We start from the raw sequence: 23,191 nt of genomic DNA on the forward strand, positions 1-23,191 counted from the left end.
AATTAAATGGATATACAAAACGAAATTGTAGATATCTCACAATTTTCGAACTGGTTTGTTTTAGAATAGGAATTTTTTATTTAGAAGATAGAAACCAAATCTTTAAGCCCGAGTATTTTGTTTCTTTTAAATCATCTTATTAGCTCTACAAAAATAAATGTTATATTTTCATATAAATAAAAGTGAGGTATCCAATGAGAGATAGCCAAAACTCGAGATATTTTTTTTAATTTTTAATCATTTATTCTTTCTAATCGGAATACTCCTTCTTATGTCCAACGCAGCTTCATGTTGATGGCGCGGAGCAGAGGGTAGTTCTCGCCGCACAGACCGCGGTAATCATCGGTTTCCAAAGACCAGATCATGGCACCAGCCAGGTTATTGCGCAGGGCGAAGTCCATCTTGTACTGGACACTCAGGACGTTGTCGAAGCTCACCCACTGGTCACCAGAGTAGGCGTAGGGGGCGGCATTGCCGTAGTCGAAGACGGTGTGCCAGTTGTTCTGGCAGATCTCGTTGTAGCCCAGGTAGCCGGTGGATCCAGTGTAGGAACCGGCGGCACCCTCACCGCGGCACGGTGCTCCCGGCCAGTTCTGGGAGGAGTCCGACAGCTGGAAGGAGCGACCGTAGGTGCCAACGCCGAGCACCAGCTTGTTGGCCGGAGCACCCTGGCTCAGCCAGAAGTTGATGGCGTTCTCCACGGCCCACTGGGGAGCGTTGAAACCGGTCTGACCATCAGAGGCGAAGGCGAAGTCGTAGGTCATCACGTTAATGAAGTTGACCTGGGCGGCAATGTTGGCGATCTCGTAGGAGCTGCTGGCCAGAGCCTCTCCGGCACCCACAGCAATGCTCAACTCGTAGCCATAGGGAGCGAAACTAGAAAGAAGGAATACCATTAGTTCTCAGATAGAAATATTTGGAGAGAACATATTTTCTTGAATTGAGAAAATTTGTTCTTGAAATTGAGAACATTCGCTCTTGAATTGAGAACATTTGAACTCATAAATATACTCTATAATAAATAGGGAGCGAAACTAGAATGAAGGAATACCATTAGGTCTCAGATAATATTTGTTCTTGAACTCAGAACATTCGTTCTTATAGATATACTCTACTTACGCTTCCTTCAGTTCGCGCAGCAGGGTCACAAAGTTGGAGCGATCGTTCCAGTTGCCACCACGCTGGTTGGGGTACTCCCAGTCCAAGTCCAAGCCATCGAATCCGTGGTTACGCAGCAGGTTCAGAGCGGAGTTGATGAAGTTCTGGCGCTTGTACCAGTCGCCGGACATCGAGGAGTACTTGGTGGAGCCCTCGTTCCAGCCACCCACGACGGCCAGGACCTTCAGGTTGGAGTTATGCTGCTTCAGACCCACAGCCTGGCTGATGAAGCCCAGATCGTAGTCCAACCAGGTGTCCAGGGACTGGATCTCGCCGTTGTCGTTGATGCCGAAGAAGGAGTAGCTCAAGTGGGTGCACAGACCGGAGTCGATGTTGGACACATCGAACTTGCCCTGCCCGCTGCGGTAGTTGGCCCAGGTGCCCCAGTAGCAGTTGACGATGCCTGTAATCGAGGATGTAAGTGGTTTACCCATTACCTCTGTAATGATTTTCACCACCCCATTGAGTACTCACGTTCAGCAACGACCGCCTGGCCAAGGCAGAGAACTGCGAGTAGTGCCAATAACTTTACCATTTTGCAAGAAATGATACCAAATTCTATTTGATTCAAGGTATTTATACCTTTCTACGCTTCGGTTATCACCAACCTTATCACTTGAGACGGCTACTCCACTCCACTTGTCTGACAAATTTATAAAGGCTTCGTCGCGTGCTACTTGCTTTGAATTTTAATATTTATATAGGGGTCTCCTATCTGTATCTCGAGTTCAGATTCATTTTTGTTTACCATCCCTTAAGTTATAAATTCTCTAAAGAGGTGCTTCAACATTTAAAATCCACTTTAGATTTCTATAATCAATAATGGTAGAAAAGGGTATACGTGATTCTTCAAGAACGGTCTTTGCTAATTAACATCATTTTCATACTCTTTAGTTGAGTAGTAAACAGAATATAGAGCGTTATTGTTATCATTGCTCTATTTTTTTCAATAACCAGGTGTTCAAAGAAACAGAGCACTGTTACCAGAAATGAGGTTTGCAATTGTCTATTTCCAAATTTTACTTAGAATTGCGCGACTACGGTATACCCTTGTAATCTGGTAGGACGCAATCATGCGATTAGATGGAATGACCTGGCTTTAAAAGAGAATATAATTAAACTCTTATCATCCCATAATAAATTTAAATTTTTTAAAAAAGAAATAGATAGAAATACATTGAGAAATATCTTGATAAAGACAAAATAAGAAAAGGAAGCCTTATTTAAATAATGATAATGATACCGGGGAACCAGTACTAAGCAGTGCTGCCATTTTGTCCTCTTTCCGGACAGATCTGTCCTTTTTTTAACGGCTTTATCCGGAAAAAATTTCAAACATCCCCTATCCGGAAATCTATCTTTTTTTCAAAAAAAAGGTTTTGAGTGTTATTTTTGCTAGTCGAAAGTGTATAAACCTGTTTTTATATGCTAAAATGCCTTTTTAACCATCATTCTTACAGTTCGGCACTTAAAAAATAATTCTTTTTACAAATTATCAAAGAGACGTAAAGCAGTCGATGGATTTTCTTTATAGTACGATTTTTTCTGTAGCAAAAAAAAGAGGAAAGCACTTTTAAAATTTTTTAACTTTTACTCTCTGCTTTTTTGTCAGAAAAAAAATTCAGATTTGAACGACTCTTTTTCGGGTTTGACGCAGGTATTTAATTTTTTTGTATTACGAATATAGTTACTTGAAATGCATTAATTATTATAATAATTTTAGATTATTACGTATACGCACAAAAATTTACCATGGTAAAATGATCAAACAAAGAAGGTTGTGAGTCGGGCGCAGTAGATCATTACATAATTAAATTTTATTTAAAATCCATTTATATTAAGTAAATATATAACCCATTGGTAGAAACAGAAAAATGTAGGTACATTTACTTTTGTCCTTTTTTTTGTCCTTTTCTTAAATTTTCTGTCCTTTTTTTCCCTGTTTTTTGTGGCTTATCTGTCCTGTTTTTCAAGCTGAGTGATGGCAGCACTGGTACTAAGTAATAAAACAATGCTAATAAGTATTTTTTTTATTTTTTGTGACCTGCTACCAATCTTTCCAATTAAATCCATTCTTTTTTTAGATTTTATGACGGGCTTATGAGCTCATTGATAACGGGATTAGTGAAAAAAGATTTTCATTGAGTAGGAGTAAATTATGTTGAATGGGCCGCCTAAGTATATTCAACTAGATTCCAATCATTCCACTTTGCCTAAGATTGTAGCAGGTGTGATTTCATCAGGTAAGGAATGCGTGATTATAATTTTCAAGAGTTCCAACTGATTGTAATTGTAATTTATTGGCAATTGAAGGGAGTGAGATAATACAATTTGATAATAATTTCCAAATTTATATTAGTGGCAATAAAACTGTTGATAATAATGAAAGTCTTTCAAATCCCTTTTAAATTCCGAGTGGATCCTCCATTGCGTAAGTTTGACTATTTAATTGTCTGTAATAATAAAAAAGGAATTCGAATTCAGCTAAATTTATTTTAAGGCAAGCTGATTAAAAACTTATATCGGATATGTAATTTTCTTAAACATATTTATTGTTTATTAACCAATTTCGGGTGAACAAAGTAATAACCTTTTCGGCTTTAAAAAAAGAGATTCTTCAACAGTATTGAGTAGAAATGCAAATATAAATAAAATTTCTGCGACCAGTTGAACTGTAAAGCGCTCAGATTAACAATTGTGTGTATTTCAGTGCGTTGGACATTCGATCCCGATCCGGATCCGAGCTTAGTTGGCCACGTAGATCTCGAACTCCTTGTAGGCCAGCTCCTCGCCGCCGTAGGGAATGTAGCAGCATCCGTGGGAGGGCTGCACCTTGCCCACGGTGATGGTTCCTTCGTGGGTTGCGCGTCCGATGAAGAGCGGCTCACCCTCGGCGGTTTCTCCGGCGGGCACAGCGTTCGGCGGGATGTTGCCGGCATCCACGGGCACCCACTGGCCACCGCCGGCGCAGAGCACCTCGTATTCGCCATGTCCATGTTCGCCGCCTCCCCAGGCCACGTAGGTTACTCCGTGGGAGGGATGCAGCTTGCCGGGAATGAGGTCACCTTCGTGACGGGCACGGGCGATGTACAGCTGCTCGCTGCTGTCGAATCCTCCTTCGAGGGCATTGGGGGGAACCTCTCCGTTGGCCGCAGCCACCCAGCATCCTGGTCCACTTCCCGTGGGAGCGGCGAAGCCAATAACGGGAGCCGAAGGAGCGGCATCTATGAGTATAAGGTCGGATTAGTCAAATAATATATGAATATAATGAATACCTTTAAATGTATCAAACTAAAAGCACCTCTGATATATGTACCTAACCAATCCATATTTATTTTTTTTATTTTATGAAAAACAAGCTAACAATTTTCGGTTTTCGTAACTCTTTCCTGTCAGGTTTTTCAAAGAATGTACTTCCTTTTGATGAAATTTTGTAAAGCCTTTTTCAAAGCCCAAAGGTATCAAAAATACACATCTAAAAATTAATTAAAAGTAACTACTCGAACTATTGTGGTTTAACTATAACTAACTCACACTACATCACCAAACAAAAAAAAAAAAAGAAATAAAAATAAAAAAATAAAAATTAAAAAATATTGAAAGTACATTTTCAATTAATTTGTCTTAAATTAATACTCTAATATTTAGTTTATCATCAAAAAATGCACAATATAATAACATAAGAAAGATAGTAGCAAAAAATACAAAATCAATAGAATTAGTAATGGCAGCTGTCTTTGGTACCAAAACAATGGGTTTCATTGAAAAAAGGGTAATACAATACAACACCTAAACATTTACGAAGGGTAAACTAATCAGAGAGGGCAGACACCTGTGCTATTGTTTTGACCGCAAATAGGTGTAAATAAGGTCTAAGCTTACCGTCCAGCAGCCAGGATCCGCTGGCACCCCACCCCGTGCAGATGCCGACGAAGTTGACGGGGAAGAGACTTCCGGCGTCGTAGGAGAGGAAGGCGGCGGCGTCTCCTTCGCGACCCACGGTGATGACGTTGTCGTACCAACGCACCCAGAAGCCACGGAACTCGCCGGCGTCCAGGATGCCGGGAGTGGGCACCTCGGCCACCTCGGGCTTCTGTTTGTCCTTGCGGATCACCGACTTGGTGTTCTCCCAGCCACCCAGGAAGATCTCGAAGATGGGGCCATTCTCCTCGGGCGCGGGTGTGAGGGCCAAGTGGGCATCCTTGGGAGAGCGCACCTTGAAGGTGAATACTCCTCCGCTGGCCGGGAAGAACTGGTACTCCAACTTATCGGGGGTGTTGATTTCTGCAAAGGAGAACAGAAGATTATACTTGATTTTCATGGGTTAACTGTATATAATGTTACTCGTTTGGAGGCAACTGTACTCGAGATCTGAGTGGGATGGAAAAGTTCTGTGGTTTGATCTATCAACCTCAAAAATCTCCGTCGAATCCCAGGAAAAATGTTGTCATAAAAAACACTTGAACTGGAAAGAATTCGTAGCTATTTTTATGTTTGTAGATACATATCTGAATGTTTAGCGTCTGTTTTTGTTTTTGTTTTCGCTTGTTTATTAGCGCCATTCGGCATGATGTCATTTAGATCGCCATCGCTTGTTCTTTGCTACAAAACCTTCTAGCTAATTCCACTCAAGCTCAGTTTCGAGTTCTATGAGCCGGCTCTACGGGGTCTCGACAAGCGACAAACATTTGCTATAAAGGTTGGACGTTTTGTTTTCGATAGATAGCACGAAATGTTTCCCAAGCAACATTATTTCGCATGACATCATTCGAGGTGCATCTCTCGTCTGACCCTCGGTTCACCCTAGCGGAATTCTTATTGATTATTACCAGAGTTCAAGGCGTATCAAGTGACTCATCGCAGATGGTACACATTTTTGGACATTTTGGTGTGTGAGCGCACCAAAAATCAATTTGATAGCTCATAAACAACACTAAAAAGGCGGTCCAAGTGTATCACGTATTCCCGTTAATTGAATCTAGACGATCGCAAGGTGAAAGTTGTTCTCAATACAAGCTCTGCATATATTTCACGGGCAAAGAACCCAACAGAGATAGAGAATTTATATTATTTATTTAGTTCTAATGTTTCGATTCTAGGAATCTGTTGACACAATTCAATTTTGGTCGAGGGCCAAAAGTTTATTTAGTCCGACGTTCTCCCATGTTTAAATTCACCCAATTATCCATTCCATTATCCAACTGCTCGGGGCACTCCACACACCCACCCACTTGGGAACTCACCAATTGGCATGATTGCTGCTTCCACTTTACGATGTTCGCTTACTGAGATTCTGATTCAAACTGCCGCAATGGAGCCCAAATACCGGCGAGGTAAGCACTGCTAGAAAAAAACAGAGGCATTGCGAAAATAAAAGCTCCAAGCTTTGGGGCTCTCTCTGGCAAAGAGGGAGATCATTGGCAGTCTAGAAAGTAGTCGACTGTACCAGGTTTGAATTGGGAACTTATTACCACAGAGTTATACAGTTCAGAGTTACGTTTTACCGTAGCGGTTGTATTTAAAAAAAAAATGTTATCATAAAAAGTCATATTAAGCTTAAAATTAAAAAACAATTTTAAATATGATATTTTATTATATTTGTGGAAGAATTACTCATAGTATTACGGATTTTATATTGTACTCGTGCTTACCTATGAATATTTCTTAGCTGATTTTTATGTATACCCATTTTTATATTATGCAAAGAAAAAATGGGTAACCTAATTTTAATATGCTAAAAACTATTATTTTAAGCTGTTACTCATTTTATAAAATCCGCAACTTATTGAAAGGGTATGTAGTCTTCGGTAAAACTAAAGTACTTTTTCTGCATAGTTTTGCTTAGCACGTCTATGACTCAGGTTGGCAAAAGCTGCTGCTGATGTCACCAAGACCAGACGGAAGCTTTTCAATGCTTTGTAAGGGCATGATATTTTTCAAGTTGGCTTGCCAATGACAGATTTACATACTTATGCTAAATTAAGCAATTAGTACAAAAGGTATAGTTATATTAAGTAATTTTCGTTAAAACCTGTGATAATTTTGATATTTTTTTGAAAACCTTAATAAATGCTTGTAGAACCAATATTATTGATATTGGTTTGATTTCGGAATTATATTTTGTATTTAAAAAATATGTTACAAGGTCTATATTTCGGTAACTACATTTAAAAGTACACAGTAAATATTGGCAGGAGCGTAGAAATTGGGATTCTTAACTTTTCTTGGCTGCTTAATATTACTCAAACAAATTATATATATCTTCGAGGGTATCATCTATTCGATGCAACTAGTTTTTTGGTTCAGTGTTTCCTCTTTTTATTATGCTTTGGCGGTGTTGTCGTCACTTGTTTTGGCGTCATGTGCCGGTTTTACTTTGTGTTGTCACATGGCTAACCAAACCAGGGCATCAAAAGTTACTGCCAATGATTTCACCCAAAAGGTCTAGAATAATTGATGCTGATATAATGTTATGGACAGCAATAAAACGGTTTTCCATTCGATCATTATTTATTTATTGCTTAAAGTAGTTCTCTCGTATGTTTGTTTTACATACTTTAGCATACTGTAGCATACTTTTAGGAGGGACAAATTTGAAAAAATTTTTTTTTTTATTTTTTATTTATTTTTTATTTTTTTTTATTTATTTATTTGTAAACATTTTTTGAGCTTTTAACTATTTTTTAGTTAAACGGTTTAGCGTCCATGATTTTATAATTTCATAAGGCCCCTTCAAATGGAATAGTTCAAATGATACGGACCGAGAATTTTCAGAGTTACCCTTCTTTATATCATCCTGTAACGAGGGTATGTGGCTTATCTTTCCTTACGTCACATTATGTTTTTTCTTAGGTTCTTAATGTCAGTCGGTTTTCTTTCGTCTCGCCGGTTGGTCGCACTTTTTTTATTTAATTGTAAAACGTGCATGCGCAGAACTTTCCGTCGAAAGGAAACGTTGTAAAATAAACAAATTGTTATTTGCGTTCGCAGAAACTGGTAGCCGTGCCAAATTGTCTTGTGATAAGAGTGGTAGATCAATTGCTCACGCCGTGCAACTGGGGGTATTTATATCGGAGACACCTGAACACACAAACGAACATACAAACTTTACACAGCGGCAGACGGGTAAACAAACAATACACTGCTTATAGAAGGCCTCCTTTTGTTGTTAATTTTGGCGTTAATATATCATTTTACTAATGGAGCTTAGGGTGTCATTCAGTTTTACATCTAAAAATAGAAGAGAATGGAATATTATTTACTTAAAGCTAATTACAGTGTTACATATTAAGGATTACATAGGTAAGGGCTTAGCTTTTTCTATAAATAAGTAGCTCAGTTTCACTTTATTTTTACTTGAAGTATTTGTGGGACCTACTAGAATTCTATATTTTTTAAAGAATTATATAAAAGTAATGTAATCTTTCTGCTACAGGATAATTTCATTTTTAAGAAAATATAATTTCAACAGTATGATAATTTCCCTAAGATCAAGAAAAACAGTATACAAGTGTCCCCAAAAATCCTTATCAAAATGGAAAGGTATGAGTAAGAACGTGAGGCTTTACGATGTTTTTAAACTGAATGAGCAAAATTTCATCATCTATATCTAATCTTGCAGATAACTTTTAAACAGAATGCACTTTTCCCATTGACGAGCCCCCGAAATGTATACTGCGCAGATAAGCGGACAAAACAAGTTAACTCTGTTTACACTTTCCCATTTAGTTTTAATGTTCCGTTTGCGTAACATTATGACCTCTGGAATGCTGAACCATAAGCCAGCTAGCCATTCAATTGAGATGTATTTTCATTCGTTAGGCAGTGCCAAAGTGAAATAAATTAACTCGATTCAATTAACATTTCCGCTGGCGACTTTTGCGACATTTCCAGAGACCAGTAAGTGTAAATCGGGATGAGTTCACTCAATTGAAATCAATTGGGTCTCAGTACCAGCCTCTGACCACTGGATTTTCTCAAAAGTGTCAACAGCCAATTGAGCTTTAAGTGGCCTAGGGCAATCAACTTGGCATTAACCCTTAGAAGAAGAGGACAGATTTGTGGTTTTAATAGAACACTTAAAATATTATTATGTTTGTAGATTTCTTTAAAATATATTAAAAGGATATTTGCTTTTCTAAGATTATAAATTATTCTTAGTTTTTTCAAGTAATGTAGGGTTAAGAATAGATGCAGATGAAATCTCGCAGTTAACGAAAGGAAAAGTGAAAAAACGCAAGCGGCGATAACGTCAGATCAACTTATCGCGCATACGCCCCGTGGAACCAAGTGGAACATGAATAATTCTTATGAAATCGTTCAACTGGCCCAAAACCAAATCAGCTGAAAACATAAAAATAAACGGAAATGAATGTGTGTGTGTGTGCCTGACGAGCCCCCATACTTATTTACTTTGCTCTAGTGTGTAAAACTTTTGTATATCTGTGAAATGTTAAAAAACTTGTTTGAATTTACTCTCTCAATCTCAATACGATCGCGATTGGCCATTTATACCGATTGATTTGACTTCGGAACCCTTTGATATTTATATTTAACCTGTGAATAATGCAACTCCCTCTCGATAATGGAGTTTTTGGCCTGTTGTTCCGATAAGTAATGCTTATCTTTTGTTTATCTTGTGATTTTTTATGCAGGTGTGTATGTGTTCGAGTGGTTGCCCAAAGGTCACAGACGAAGGTCGTTGGTATTTCGAGATGAAAACGTGCTGTTGCTGTTTAGGCGAAACTTGGCAGTCTCTGTGTGTAGAGTCTCTAGACTGGCATAATTTTCGGAACCGGTTTGTCTGGCAGAAAAAACAAAAAGGGAGGCAGAAAGTTACATACATTTCAGATAATTGGCAAGGGCACCTTGGAAGTGATTCAAAAATGCGACAAACATATCCATTAAGCGAATCTATGTTAGGTTCCTAAACATTTTGTTTTGCTCTGTCGCCGCTTTTACTGTCAACACGTCAATTTTGAAATGCAATTGCAAATTGCATTAGGGGTTGAAAAGGGGTGCGAAAAAGACAGGTGAGAGGGGCAGAGAAAGCGTGGACAAAGTTCGCGAAACGAGGAAGTGTGCGTGTAGAGAGAGCCGGAGAGAAAATGTACCGGTTGACGCACGTCACACTTACACACACTAAAAGCGATCTGGTAAAATTCCCTCTCTCAAATATGGGGTCTTTTTGTGTGTGTGGAGTAGACTTTTATCACACCAAGAGAAACCAGCTCTCCCACTTTTTCTCTCAAGCACGTTCGCCAACAGCTGTCATTTTACACTGACAAAAATTTTAAAATGTTTAATCTGAGAACTTCTTGTTGCCTACCTTCTGGTTAACCACTTTCTTATCCAGATCGATTTCATTTTTATTGAGTAGATAACAAAGAAAAACGATTTGTCATCCGGCAAAAGCCAGTCTTTTATCCATTTTCTTAAATCGTACAAATTAAATGAATCAACAGTACTTGGAACATTTTATCACAGTATGTTTCATTTGTTATTAAAATTCGTATGATTCAAAGTTTGTAAAATTGAAATCATTTCAAACAAAATCTTCGGCGTTATGTACACTGTAAATTTTATTTTCAAAAGTCAAGTTTTGGCCTACTAAATTATAAATATTTTAATCACAAATAGCAAATGAGCTATATATGTTTTATCAAAATTCGACGTTTGAATGTTTCAACTTATGATTGTACAATTTGATTTGATAGAACGTTTTTGCACCCCTTTGGCCTAACAGTGTATATCTCGGCGATAAATGTGTACAGTACAATCCGTTCGCTCTTTGTGCGCTTGCTATCCAAGTTTTGGATGTGAGAACAAGAGCGGAAAAGCGCGAAATTCGCTGAGCAAAAACTATTTAATAACCGTAAGTTGCACGGCCGTGATTAGTCTCGTGGCGCTGCTCGCAGGCAAAAGAACAAAATCCGACGGTTAAAATAAAAACGGCAGTGATCGAACCGAGTGATTAATGCAAACAACGCATATTCAAGTGATAAACAAGTGGCAAACATAAACAAAACCATTTCAGTTAAATTTCAGTTAAAATCTCTGCTATCCGCACGCAAGTTTGCGAGAATCTCACTTGGAAGCAGCTCTATTTATCGCAACATGAGTACTCCAGCCAATCCCTCGAGCAATCACAAAATGAACGGAAACGGGTGAGTTTGTAAATAGTTTTGATCGATCGATAGGGATTGCAATTGCACTCGTGTATTGCATAAGTCTGCAGATTGCGCACCAATGCACTTGCCAACCGAAGACATCTGTTGTCTAGATGCCCGCTTTCACTTTCCTGCCCGCCAGATATCTGCTTTAGCAAATGTCTCGCCCAAGTGCCAAAATCTCTATATATTTATATAGCCGCATATAGCGAATAGTTTTATTTTAGACACCGCTATTTTGCCATTCCGTGCCAATGCCACTGTATTTTTCGGTTTTGTTTTCTTTTATCTCTTCTCACGCACGCTTACGTCCGCAAATCTGCCGGCCAGCCAAAATATCGTTTTGTTTTATCATGACAGTGTTTCTGCAATTAGTATTAGCGCTTTGATTTTCGAGTTTTTTTTTTCAAAGAGATCTCATAGAATTATGTCATGTGCAATATTTTTCCTGGCGTGGATAATAGTACAATTTGTTTGGAAAAATTATTCTTACCGAAAACCAAAATATAATAATTTCTGCATAGTGGAACCTCTAGAGATATTCCTATCTTTACTGCATTTATATGGTTTATTTGTTTCTTATTTTAATATTGTAAAATTTATTTGAAATAGTAATTTTTAAAAATGGTAAAGAATGTTTTAAAGAGTCATTATGTTTGTTCTTAGATAAAAATTTGTTGGGTGCTAGCAAAATAACAAAACAACAATTGAATAACATTTGAAAAAATGTCCCTCATAAAATTCAAATCATGGTACAATCACAAGGCCGTTTTCGTATTGGTCCATTATTTAAATAAAATTTATTTTAGGTTTCCAATTTCTTTTAAAATCTTTTATCAAACTGAACTTAGAAATCTTAATTTAAAGTAATCCCTTTTATCACAGTGTTGATTTTAAATAAATATAACAAATTAATGTACACTTAAATATACAAAGTATATGTTCAAATTATAAGGGTATACAAACTCCGCCTTCTTATTAGCATTCGTTAATTTTCGCTTTTTGTTTTGCTTTCGCTCTGTGTGTTCACAAGTGTCGTTGTCGGAAAAGAGCGTAAATATTCTCCTGTCGTTGGTATAAGGTTACCAAAACCATAACTATAACAGAAAAACTGTAAAACTAATTGGTAAACTTATGATGTTTCGTGTCAAAAGCGCCATTTCTATAGGCATTCAAATGCAGTGTAATTACAAGTTAAATTTTTCAATAAGTAGGACCAGTAGTTAGGCACGTGTGTCGCCTCAAGTCACATACAAATTGGTTTCGGAGAACCTTTGGAATTTTAGTGGGCGAGAACTGCAACAGGTGTCGACTGGTTACACTCAGAAAAACGCAACTAAGCGCTGACTGGTGCGAAGTCAAGGGCAAACTTACCGCTACAAGAATTCAGAATGTTACAGTGTTATCAACTCCCCGTGTTCCCTTATCAATCAATATAAACGAGCCTCTCCCTTCGATTGTGGTTATTATCTGTCAGCTGTGTTTCCTTTAATCGTGGCATACTTTAAAGCGCACCAAAATGCATTGCATACTTTTAGGTGAATGAATATCGTATCGTATATATAACGTATACCGTAAAAAAGATTGGAACTGTAGAATTAAAACTTTGTTTACATTCTGTTTGTATAAATAATTAATGATATATATAATATATACTTTTAATAATATATATAAACCAAACATAATGGCATAAAACTGCAATTTTTGGAAACAATTCCCATGATTTTAAATATTATCACTCACACGTACTGTTGTCTTTGATCAGAAATGTATTTTATTAAATGTAGTACCAACCAAAACATTGCCTTTGCTACCCGTTGTTAATCTTCTTCGAAAGAACCGAAAAAGTTAGATAAGCGAGGCTGTTACATTCAAATTAACTAGCATTTCTTTTTCATAAATTTTTAATTTATTATTATTTTGTTTGTTATTTTGTCAAATAAATAACAGTTAAATGGGAACAAATAAATCATGATATAGGTGCACCCATTTGCAATTAGTTCAGGTCAGTGTGATTTTGATCTGGAAACGACTTGTCTAAACCAGAGAGTGCCATAAATAATAAGCGATTCCAGAAATTCTGTCTATTTGTGTTCCACAAAAAACCGCAAAGTTTTAATTTATTCAAAGTACAAATATAAAAGCTTTGCTAGATAGCGATTAACATTAACAGATTGATTTCATATACAGGCACAAACCAAAGTAATTGGGAATTACTTAATATATGTTACCAGTTGTTGTTTGTCACGAACTCAGATCAGATCATTATGGATACTTAGTTCTCCGTTTAGCGTTGTAGGTTGGTGGTGTGTCCACGGCGTATACGTAATATGGAACAGGTTAGCCCGTTACGATCTAATTGCAACCAGCTGTCACAGTCACGTTTACAGATCTCTCCCAGAGTTCTCCCCAGAATATGTGAGTCCAGCCAAAACCCTAATTAATCCACTATCAGCCACTTTTCTTATCAGCTGAGACAATAACAGACAGTCTGACAAGGCATCACTTTGAGAAAGATCCCCTGTAGTACAGTCTATATTCCGAACTCACTATATTCGCAGCTTGTCATGCATATCATCAAGTGTCTGTCCCGATTTCCTCACCTCCAGGGTCTCCATTGTTTTGGGAAGCAAGTAAATCTGTTTGCGATAAAGAAATGCACCAATCATCGAAGGCTCAGGTGAGGCAAGTTTGTCTGAAACTGATTAAAGGGCCTGGATGCCTGGAGCACGTTCTCTGTCGAGAGACAAAGAGTTACATATATGAGTCGCCTGATCTTGAATAACCCCAATTGCAAATTGCACGAAATCAGTTGCTCTTCTCTTGAATAGAAAATGCAAATGCAAATTACACTTTTTTACAAAATGGGATTAGTAAATGTTTGTTCTTTCAAAAATATTTAATGTTGATTACTCACACTCGTAATGCTGTCAATATTTTATTTGAAATATTTTTAAAAACCGCAGTTTTAGTCACTCTAACTTAGTAATAAAGTTACAGATAGTTGCCATAGTCAATTCCTAAAGAAACTCGCTTTATGCGTAAATTGATTTGCTTAAATCCTGTTGAGTAACAAAACAAGTCATTTGTTTTAAATGAAATTTATAAATTAAAAATGGAAAATCCTGATCAATGAAATTACATTACTTTGTTAAATGATGAAATACATAGTTATAATAGGTATAATTTTAGTACTTTCCATGCAAATCACAATTTAAAATCTTAATAATGTTTTGAGAACCGGTATTTACTTATCAAATATAAATTTTAAAAAATCTGTTTTCAAGAAGATAGCAAATTTGTGATTAGTTCTACCCTAAAGAGCCAATTTCCTGCCTATCTTATTAATGAATAATCTTTTGCCAAATCTAACATGATTTATATTCGTTTAGGCGAGCGATCATAATTTAGAGATAAGTAAGAGGGTCTTAAATACCACGTCAATTCATTTCAGTGCGATTCTATCTTATCGGAATATTTTTAAGATTTTCGAAGAGAGCTCAAGGAAATCGGGGTTAAAGTATTTACGATTTCCTTGCCTTGCCAAATAATACAAAAAAATTCCATAACATTACAAATAATGCAAACCAAGCTTTACCAATTGCATAATTCCATTCTACTGACAGTTCAATCAATAAATATTATTTACGCATCAATAAATATTATTTACTAGCACTTGCAACTAAAGAAATTATCAGCTAAGATAGCTTCTTTCTTCCCTTCTTCCAATAGGAATACTTGGTAACTCTGTTCTGATCAGATCTTTGCAAAAATCTGATTTAAATTTAAATCTCCGGCACTTGGCTTGGGGCAGTCGGATCGTTGCCTTCAAACGCTTAACATCGGCGAGCACCGTTTTTCATTAGAACCGAGAGTGTATATAATCCGGGCACTATATACAGTAATCAGCTGCACAATATAGATAGCGAGCGAGTTATAAAAACTCGTACTCAGCTCAGCGAATTGGCAATAATAAAAGTGTGTGAAATGCGAAAACAAACTGGAACTTAATTTGAAAATGAAAAAATATTAAAAACAATTGTAATTTAGTGAATTTAAATTGGCATGGGACTCCCATACCTCTGAAAAAAGCAGAAACCGCGAGCTGAATATACAAAAGCAATTAAATTATAATTTTCAATACCAATTGTTGTGGTTGCCTGACATTTTCCCTGATATCTGCTGATATTTTCCCTGAGCTTAATCGTGTTGCAAACGCCGAGTCGCGTTATTTTTACTCACCGACTTGCGGTGTCAGTGATCTGTGGTCCCCGGGTACTTAACATTTAAATGACAGATCTTCCACTGAATACAATATAAATGCTTGTCTAGTTGTATTTTTTCGAGTCTCGTTTTGCCACTGCCAAATCTACGTTTTGACTTAAAACATTAATTATATCTCATTATAATTAATAAATAATATGAATCGAAAAAAAGCTGATCCAGACAGACTGGAAGATGTACTTGCTGCTGCTAAACCTGTTCAGTCTTATCGATATCGATTTCTATATCAATTGTTTTGTATTTTTCCTTGATTGTACTTGAAGCTTCTGACTTTAGAAAAGTAATCAGCCATTTATCAGTATCCCTGAACTTGTCCAAAAACAAGTTTGGTTGCAGTAAAGTATTTATATAGAGTAAAAAGGTTCTGAAGAGCTTGCAGGTGATAAAGAACCTGGAATGTCGCAGTATTTCAAGAGTAAATTCTTCAAAGGATTACTTCAAGATCTATTTTGAACACTAATGCAATAAACAATTCTTCCGATAACGAATAATCTCAAGATTAGGTTCAATTCCTTGGATCTTATGAGCAATCGATAAACCTTTATTGTCCACTCAAGATAGCAGATTAATGATCTCAAGTGGAATTTTATGTTACTAGGTCAAAAAGTTCTTATTTAATTAAGATTCGGATTGAAAAATAATTTTATACAAAGCTTTTTTGCAGCTAACTGTAAACCTTTTTGCGATTCAATAACCTTTCGAAGGTCTCTGTATCGGTATTTGAACCGTTAATCAAAGCAAAACGCACGGAATCTAAAACAAGTTAATTCAGCCTGATGCAGGCTTCTTAATGACATTTCCAGTTTTTGTGTGTGTTTCTTCGTTTTCCTCTCGGATCGATCAGGTATTTGGATTTGAAATATTCGGCTTAGCCATCAAACGGACCGTGCTTTAAAATAGCTAGTTGAGCGATTAACTTAAACGGCAATTATCCGAACGCGTTGAATGCCCCACATAATGATTAATATTGTCCTTGAATGTTTTTGGCAAAGTTCTGAGCTTTCGAGCGGAGTTCATGGATCGGAATCGAGAGAGTTTCGGACCATTGTATTCGCACAAAGACGTCACCTGAGGCACTTATCGCTTCCACCGATGACGACAATGACGATCTATATAACAAAGATCTATATAAACGGTTTATAAAGTCACTGGCAAGCATAATAACCCAGTTGAATGGTGAACGGCCATTCATTAGGCTTAATTATTTCGTTCACGCGCCTTAAAATGCCTGTTAAACAATAGTTATTCCATAATTCTGATATCATCTTTGGGGGTCTCTCGTTGCATTTTTATGATTTAAATGGAATTTAAGTCGGAATTGTCTGATATGCGGAATCGGAAGTCCCCTGACGGGGGAATTTAAAGCAAGCAAGAAACAAAAATATTTTCAATTCAATAGCTAACTACATATTTGGAAATGCTTGGCACGTAGATCAGCGGTTTGTCATCCACGGTTATATGAAATATGGTCTCTGAAAACCCAGTAAATTCAATATTTACTTAGTACGTTGAGTTTTAGCAGAGCGGAAATATGACATGATATGATCTATTAGTTTAACTTTTAAATGCTGAATCGCTTCGCTAATGGAATCATAAAATGTTAACAGCTTGTGACGTGAGAAATCAATGATTTAGTCGCACCTGCTAGCTGCTGTCGTCACAGAAAGATCATAACAATGGGATTCTCGGGGGGAATCGTTCTCTTTCTGGTTCTCATTCCCCTAAGGCTCAATTTAAATTGCACAATTGTTCCGTTTATTTGGATTCCCTTTGTTTCCCGAGCCATAGATGTTATATCACATCGCTCTGTGATGATACCCGATACAAGTAATTCATTATACACTTGATGTTCTATAAGATGCATATGATGTTGTGCAATGTACCGCTTAAACTGTTTGTTTACTTATAGTTTTCCTTAGTGAAAGAACTTAAAGTAACTTTCTGCGCCTTAAACTTTCATCTCGATGGCGTATATATCCATTCGTTAATCTCTCGAAAGCAATCCTTATTCAGCAAATCAGTTCAATTAAGGCTCGTTAGGTCCACACCACATATAGCTGACATTTGTGCGAAACGAAACGGCGCAATTCCGGTCCATTATTATTTGGGGCCACACACGTGTCACTAACACACAACCCACTCTAATTATAGACTTGAAAATGTATGATAAACTGTAACTTGATGGATATAAATAAATCGCGGGCGAATGTCAGCCTCATATCTGAAAATTCCGTGTTCAAATGCAAATCAGTGAGATATCAGGGGCTAAAGTCATTAAATTTCTGGATAATTGGCTAGTTGAATTTAGCACAGTCCTTATCATAAGTGGAGCATTGCCAATTAGCATTAAAACTAGGCCTAAAATCCCCAAAAATGTCGGTTATCAGAAATAGTACCTTGGCATTACAGTGGGACCTTCTCAAACCGAACAATTAAAGTGTATATTCAGGCAATGATCCCTCGAATAATGCGGGTGCCTTTTAATAAGTGATATAGTTATGAATATAAGTATATATTTCAAGGCTTGGAATATGAATATTCATAAGCTAGTTAATCATATGGGTGTGCCAAAAACCCAATCGAAGGCCCTTTGCCACTAATTACCCAAGGCAGCTAGAACAGAGATACGAAGCCGATCCAGTGAGAGATGAATGACTATTCGTTCACGAGACTTGTAAGCAGGTGAACCCGACCAATACGTATGTGGCCACTTTGACGATTTAAAAATAGACCGAACGCGCCCCCAAGCCAGCAAACCACCCCACTCCCTCCCCATTGGATCCCCAATTACTTGACTCCAGATATCACCTTGCCCCGCCCGACGAATCGTTCGTTTTGCCGATCGCTCGGCGTCGTCGCATTCGTAGATTAATTTAGTTTTATAAAAATGGAATCGAGCGGAACAGTTAGAAGTATTCTTGCGCTGACTGGCGCTGGTTGTGCTTGTGGGTTCAGCTCGAATTCGGAATTCAAAACTCAGAACTCAGAGATTCAGGGATCACAAGCATATCCTCAGCAACGCAACATTTTGTTTTATTACCTCGCAGTTTGAAAAATTATTACCCATTACCCGGGAGTAAGTGAATAAGGATGTCCCGGTTATCCGCTATCAGTTTGCTCCTTGTGAGCTGGAGTTGCCTGGCAGCTCTCGTCCAGGCAAAGTCCTTCGCCTTTGATCTCAGCACAGACAATAATAATGGCATTGCCAGTTACGTAGAGGATGCCGATGAAAAGTTCCCCAGTTGGTAAGTTTTCCAATCACCGAACCCCGAAGACTTCCGGACTCTGATCTCTCTGATTGCCGGGTTGAGATATTCACAAGTTTTCAGCTTGAGTGCTTTCCTTTCCCAGTGCCATATAAACCATATAAACCCATAAACGTGACGTGTTGGTTATTCGTGCATTAGCTTTGGTCGTATCTGATCAACAGATACGATTCATCGATGCCTTAGACAGGTGTTCACTTAACCAGCACCACCTGGATACTCGGGCTGGAGCGGTTTTATATCCATTTAACCCGTGAATTATTTGCACTAATTAGTGCCGTCAGAGAGTGTGCTATACTATATGCTATACTAACGAACGATTTTTATGCTCGGGCTTACGTAAGCCTCATCCGGGATTTTTCGGCACAGGCTAAGCAAACGTAAAATAAAACAAATTAATTCTAAAAGAAAAACAACAATGATATGATATGTTTATAATTTCTTTTTAATTTCAAGTTCCTAAAGTATAATTTCCATTTTGCCCAATGGTTTTTTAATTCCTTGAATTAGTGTAATAAACTAGAATAAAGTGATTATTTAAATATATTCCATTAAAGTGATAGTGAAAACCCAGTATCACTATTACATGAAATGATTTCCATTTAAAAAAAATCAGAAATGCTGAATATAAATATTTTCCCATTTTCCAGTGAAATCTATTGCAATGGCCCCCTATTGCACACCATCCAAACGGCGACACCCAAACTGTTTGCTGATTCCAAGACGTTTGTGGACATGAAACTGAAGAATTCGCCTGACAAAACCCTGGCGGATTTTAATGCTTTCATGGAGGCCAAAAACCAAACGCCCACTAGCGAAGATCTCAAGGGTTTTGTGGATGTAAGTGGAATAGGATCATCCCTAGGTCTACAATCAGGAACTTCACAACTTGATTATAATTTTCAGGAATACTTCAGTCCCAAGGGCACCGAACTGGAGCTGTGGACGCCCACGGATTGGAAGGAGAATCCCAGTTTTCTCGATCTAATCTCCGATCCCGACCTAAAGCAGTGGGGTGCCGAGCTGAATAACATTTGGAAGACCCTGGGTCGCAAAATGAAGGACGAGGTGTCGAAGAACCCGGAGTACTACTCGATCATCCCCGTGCCCAATCCCGTGATCATTCCCGGCGGCCGCTTCATCGAGTTCTACTACTGGGACTCGTACTGGATCATCCGGGGACTGCTCTACAGCCAGATGTACACCACCGCCCGAGGAATGATCGAGAACTTCCTGTCGATTGTGGATCGGTTCGGCTTTATTCCGAACGGAGGACGCGTCTACTACCATGGTCGCTCCCAGCCGCCACTTTTGACCGGAATGGTCAAGTCCTATGTGGACTTCACCAACGATGACAAGTTCGCCATCGATGCCTTGGCAACACTGGAGCACGAGTTCGAGTACTTCACGAACAACCACAATGTCACGGTGAAGAATCACAGCCTTTGCGTTTACCGCGACTCTTCCGAGGGTCCCCGGCCAGAGTCTTATAGAGAGGATGTGGAGACGGGCAATGAGTTCGCCACCGATGCGGAGAGGGAACTCCACTGGAGTGAGCTCAAGGCGGCGGCCGAGTCGGGCATGGACTTCAGCTCCCGCTGGTTCATCTCCGAGGATGGCACAAACGATGGAACTCTTACCAATCTCAGCACCAGCCTGATTGTACCCGTCGACCTGAATGCCTATCTCTACTGGAACGCCAAGTTGATAGCCGAATTCCACTCCAAGGCTGGCAACACCAAGAAGGTCACCGAGTACGAGACCAAGGCCGAGAATATCCTGCTGGTAAGATATATTAAATCTTAGATTTAGATGGGAAAACCTCTAGGGTTCCGGTCCTTAAATTAAGTTGCCTACTTAAAAGGGTCAGACAGGATTTTCTAACAGGAGAACATAATTTTTTAAGGCATGTCTAGAATATATATAATCATTTCAAAGGATTAATTTTTAATTGTTTAACAGAAGTTAACTTTTAACAGAAGATTAACAGTATGTTAAAGCGACTAATTGGCTTCAAAGTTTAACACTCATACGCACTGTTGACAGAAAATCTAATTATCATATATCAATTTTTAAGGGGACCTTTACATTTTTTTTTAGTTTTTTAATGGATTTGTTGCATTTTAAAGTTCTTTAGGGTGAGAATAAGATGATATTTTTGGGAGACCCTAATGTAATAAGTGGTTATAGTCTTTCGCATATTTTTAGTAATGGAGATTAATTTTTAAAAGCAACTTATTTAAATTTTATAAACCTCCCCACATTACAGGGCATCCAAGAAGTGCTGTGGAACGAGGAGGCCGGAGTCTGGCTGGACTACGACATGAAGAACGAGAAGTCGCGCGATTACTTTGTGCCCACCAATCTCTCGCCGCTGTGGGTGAAAGCCTTCAACATTTCCGAGTCCGAGAAAATCTCGGCCTCGATTATGGCCTACATTGAGAAGAACAAGCTGGACACATTCCCCGGCGGAGTCCCCAATACCCTGAGCTACACCAATGAGCAGTGGGATGCTCCGAATGTGTGGGCTCCAATGCAGTACATCCTGGTCGAGGGCCTGAACAACCTGAATACTCCCGAGGCCAAGAACATGTCCATAAAGTGGGCCACCAAGTGGGTGAAGTCAAACTTCAAGGCCTTTAGCAAAGACAGGCACATGTACGAGAAGGTGAGTTTGGATTACATTACTATTAAACAAATATAATATAAAATACCATAAAAATTCAAAAATTGTTTTGGATTTATTTTTTTTAAACACACAAATTAAAGAACATGATTTATATATTCCAGTACAACGCCGATCAGTTTGGAGTCGGAGGCGGCGGAGGCGAGTACGAGGTGCAGTTGGGATTCGGTTGGTCCAACGGCGTGATCATCGAGTGGTTGAGCAAGCACGGGCGTGATATTTCAACCGGTTCGGCCGGTGGAGGCGGAGCAGCAGGTGAAGAGCCGCAGTAGAATGAATCTGAACAAATCTGCAGCCAGGCCAGAACGCTATCCATCATCTCAACATCATCACCATCATCATCACAGGCTCAAAGCCAAAGCTTTTTCTCGAAAAAAATTGTATTTAGATATCTGTACATTATATAAGCATCCATCCAGCAGCGCTGCTCATCAACTGCTCATCCTTAGGCTAAGAAATGCTCTCTATCTCCGCAACATCTGAAAACCTTCAAAAGCCGCTGTCTATAACCTATATATCTGTACCGCGAACCATCGAAATCGAAATCGAAATCCCGAAAGCCAAGCACCACGAAAAACAGCACCACAGTCACAGCACCGCCAGGAATCCGGATCATCTCAGTACTGTCTGTTGTCCATTGTTCCACGTTCGCACATTCGTGTGATCTGTCCAAATTTCAAGCAAAAATATAGTACATTCTCAATGTCTCAAAGTCCAGGCACCGAGCATCGCGATCAAGTTGAGGATTCACGAGTAAGTGTCCAATTGGGTCATTATATTTGGTTGATTTGTGTTTGTGAATGTCAAGGCCATGTTTAGTGTAACCACACCCAGCACAGAACCAGAACACACCACCCATAACAGACTGATCCATGGTATTTGTCCTTAAAATACGATTCCTCCTTATAGACATTTTACCGGCTATGAAAACCTAACCACATCCTGGCTTATCTAGCATGCAAGCTTCCAGGAAACTGATCTTACTAACCTGTAAAAATTCTAAGCTATCAGTTTCCTATGCTTTTAGTCTAACCATCCCTATAATATACTGATTTGAGTATTCATTTCTCCCCATTTAGCTACCCGTGTGATGGGCGTCGTGGGCGTGGCAGCTGTGACCATTGTTGCCCTGATAGCAGGTCGCTTTCTATGGTGAGGTAAGGGAAATCAGATCGCAATCTTTCGCCGGAGACAGGCTAATTGGCCTCTAATTTCTCTATCTCTTCCGCAGACACTCTGTGTGCCAAAACAACCCGTAATTGCCTCCCAAGTAACGTGATTCCCCGACTGTGTGTAGTGTCTGTAGTCTGTAGTTGTTTACGTTTTTCGTTGAATGCGGAGATTGCAGTATTAGATTATCATTATTTGGTAGTTGAAGTGAGAGTTGTACATACTGAATTTATATGGGCATGCCCGACATTGTTGTTACTTTTAATATCTAGCGAATAACTATACCAATCCTAGCTCCTCGCAACCAAATGAAGACACAAATACAATTGTTAACAATAATTTACAAAGCTATTTAGTATCTTTAAATAAACAAAAGAACACAAAATATCTGTTGCATGTCTTTGTTACTTAGTAAAACACAAGTTTTACTTAATTGCTACCCCTCTTTTGCAGGCAAA

General features: G+C 38.5%; 3 protein-coding genes across 6 annotated transcripts; 1 reads left to right on the top strand and 2 right to left on the bottom strand.

The window, feature by feature from the left end:
• Positions 1–220: 220 nt before the first annotated feature.
• Positions 221–1,749, bottom strand: Cht9 (Chitinase 9). The gene is made up of 3 exons (XM_044393285.2): positions 1,633–1,749; positions 1,120–1,561; positions 221–876 (listed from the first exon to the last, which is right to left on the bottom strand). Exons 1-3 carry the CDS (start codon positions 1,691–1,693, stop codon positions 270–272), a joined length of 1,110 nt encoding a protein of 369 aa, XP_044249220.1. The 5' UTR covers positions 1,694–1,749; the 3' UTR covers positions 221–269.
• A 1,940-nt stretch (positions 1,750–3,689) lies between these two features.
• On the bottom strand, positions 3,690–6,516 carry LOC108060773 (C3 and PZP-like alpha-2-macroglobulin domain-containing protein 8). The gene is made up of 3 exons (XM_017146633.3): positions 6,402–6,516; positions 5,041–5,442; positions 3,690–4,382 (listed from the first exon to the last, which is right to left on the bottom strand). The coding sequence occupies exons 1-3, from the start codon at positions 6,409–6,411 to the stop codon at positions 3,904–3,906; spliced, it is 891 nt and encodes a 296-aa protein (XP_017002122.1). The 5' UTR covers positions 6,412–6,516; the 3' UTR covers positions 3,690–3,903.
• Positions 6,517–11,042: 4,526 nt separating this feature from the next.
• Positions 11,043–23,120, top strand: Treh (Trehalase). 4 transcript variants are annotated; one of them, XM_070212315.1, is made up of 7 exons: positions 11,043–11,324; positions 19,528–19,717; positions 19,784–20,662; positions 21,147–21,545; positions 21,668–21,818; positions 22,643–22,720; positions 22,795–23,120. In XM_070212315.1, exons 1-6 carry the CDS (start codon positions 11,275–11,277, stop codon positions 22,717–22,719), a joined length of 1,746 nt encoding a protein of 581 aa, XP_070068416.1. In that variant the 5' UTR covers positions 11,043–11,274; the 3' UTR covers position 22,720; positions 22,795–23,120. The 4 variants fall into 4 exon arrangements, 2 of the variants coding, with proteins under 2 accessions (XP_070068416.1, XP_070068415.1); XR_011417775.1 differs by having other exon boundaries at positions 11,044–11,324; positions 21,668–22,316; XM_070212314.1 differs by lacking the exon at positions 11,043–11,324 and adding an exon at positions 18,534–18,856.
• The last annotated feature ends 71 nt before the right edge of the window (positions 23,121–23,191 follow it).

This window comes from Drosophila takahashii, chromosome 2R, assembly GCF_030179915.1.
Source record: "Drosophila takahashii strain IR98-3 E-12201 chromosome 2R, DtakHiC1v2, whole genome shotgun sequence".
NCBI classification, from domain to species: domain Eukaryota; kingdom Metazoa; phylum Arthropoda; class Insecta; order Diptera; family Drosophilidae; genus Drosophila; species Drosophila takahashii.

Coding starts and splice junctions, on each gene's coding strand:
- LOC108060773 (XM_017146633.3), bottom strand. Junction 4,383..5,040: donor CGGATCCTGGCTGCTGGACG/GTAAGCTTAGAC, acceptor TTATACTCATAG/ATGCCGCTCCTTCGGCTCCC.
- Treh (XM_070212314.1), top strand. CDS start 18,702: ATGTCCCGGTTATCCGCTATCAGTTTGCTCCTTGTGAGCTGGAGTTGC. Junction 19,718..19,783: donor ATCTCAAGGGTTTTGTGGAT/GTAAGTGGAATA, acceptor TATAATTTTCAG/GAATACTTCAGTCCCAAGGG. Junction 20,663..21,146: donor AGGCCGAGAATATCCTGCTG/GTAAGATATATT, acceptor CCCACATTACAG/GGCATCCAAGAAGTGCTGTG.
- Cht9 (XM_044393285.2), bottom strand. CDS start 1,693: ATGGTAAAGTTATTGGCACTACTCGCAGTTCTCTGCCTTGGCCAGGCG. Junction 1,562..1,632: donor CCAGGCGGTCGTTGCTGAAC/GTGAGTACTCAA, acceptor CCTCGATTACAG/GCATCGTCAACTGCTACTGG. Junction 877..1,119: donor CTGCGCGAACTGAAGGAAGC/GTAAGTAGAGTA, acceptor CCTTCTTTCTAG/TTTCGCTCCCTATGGCTACG.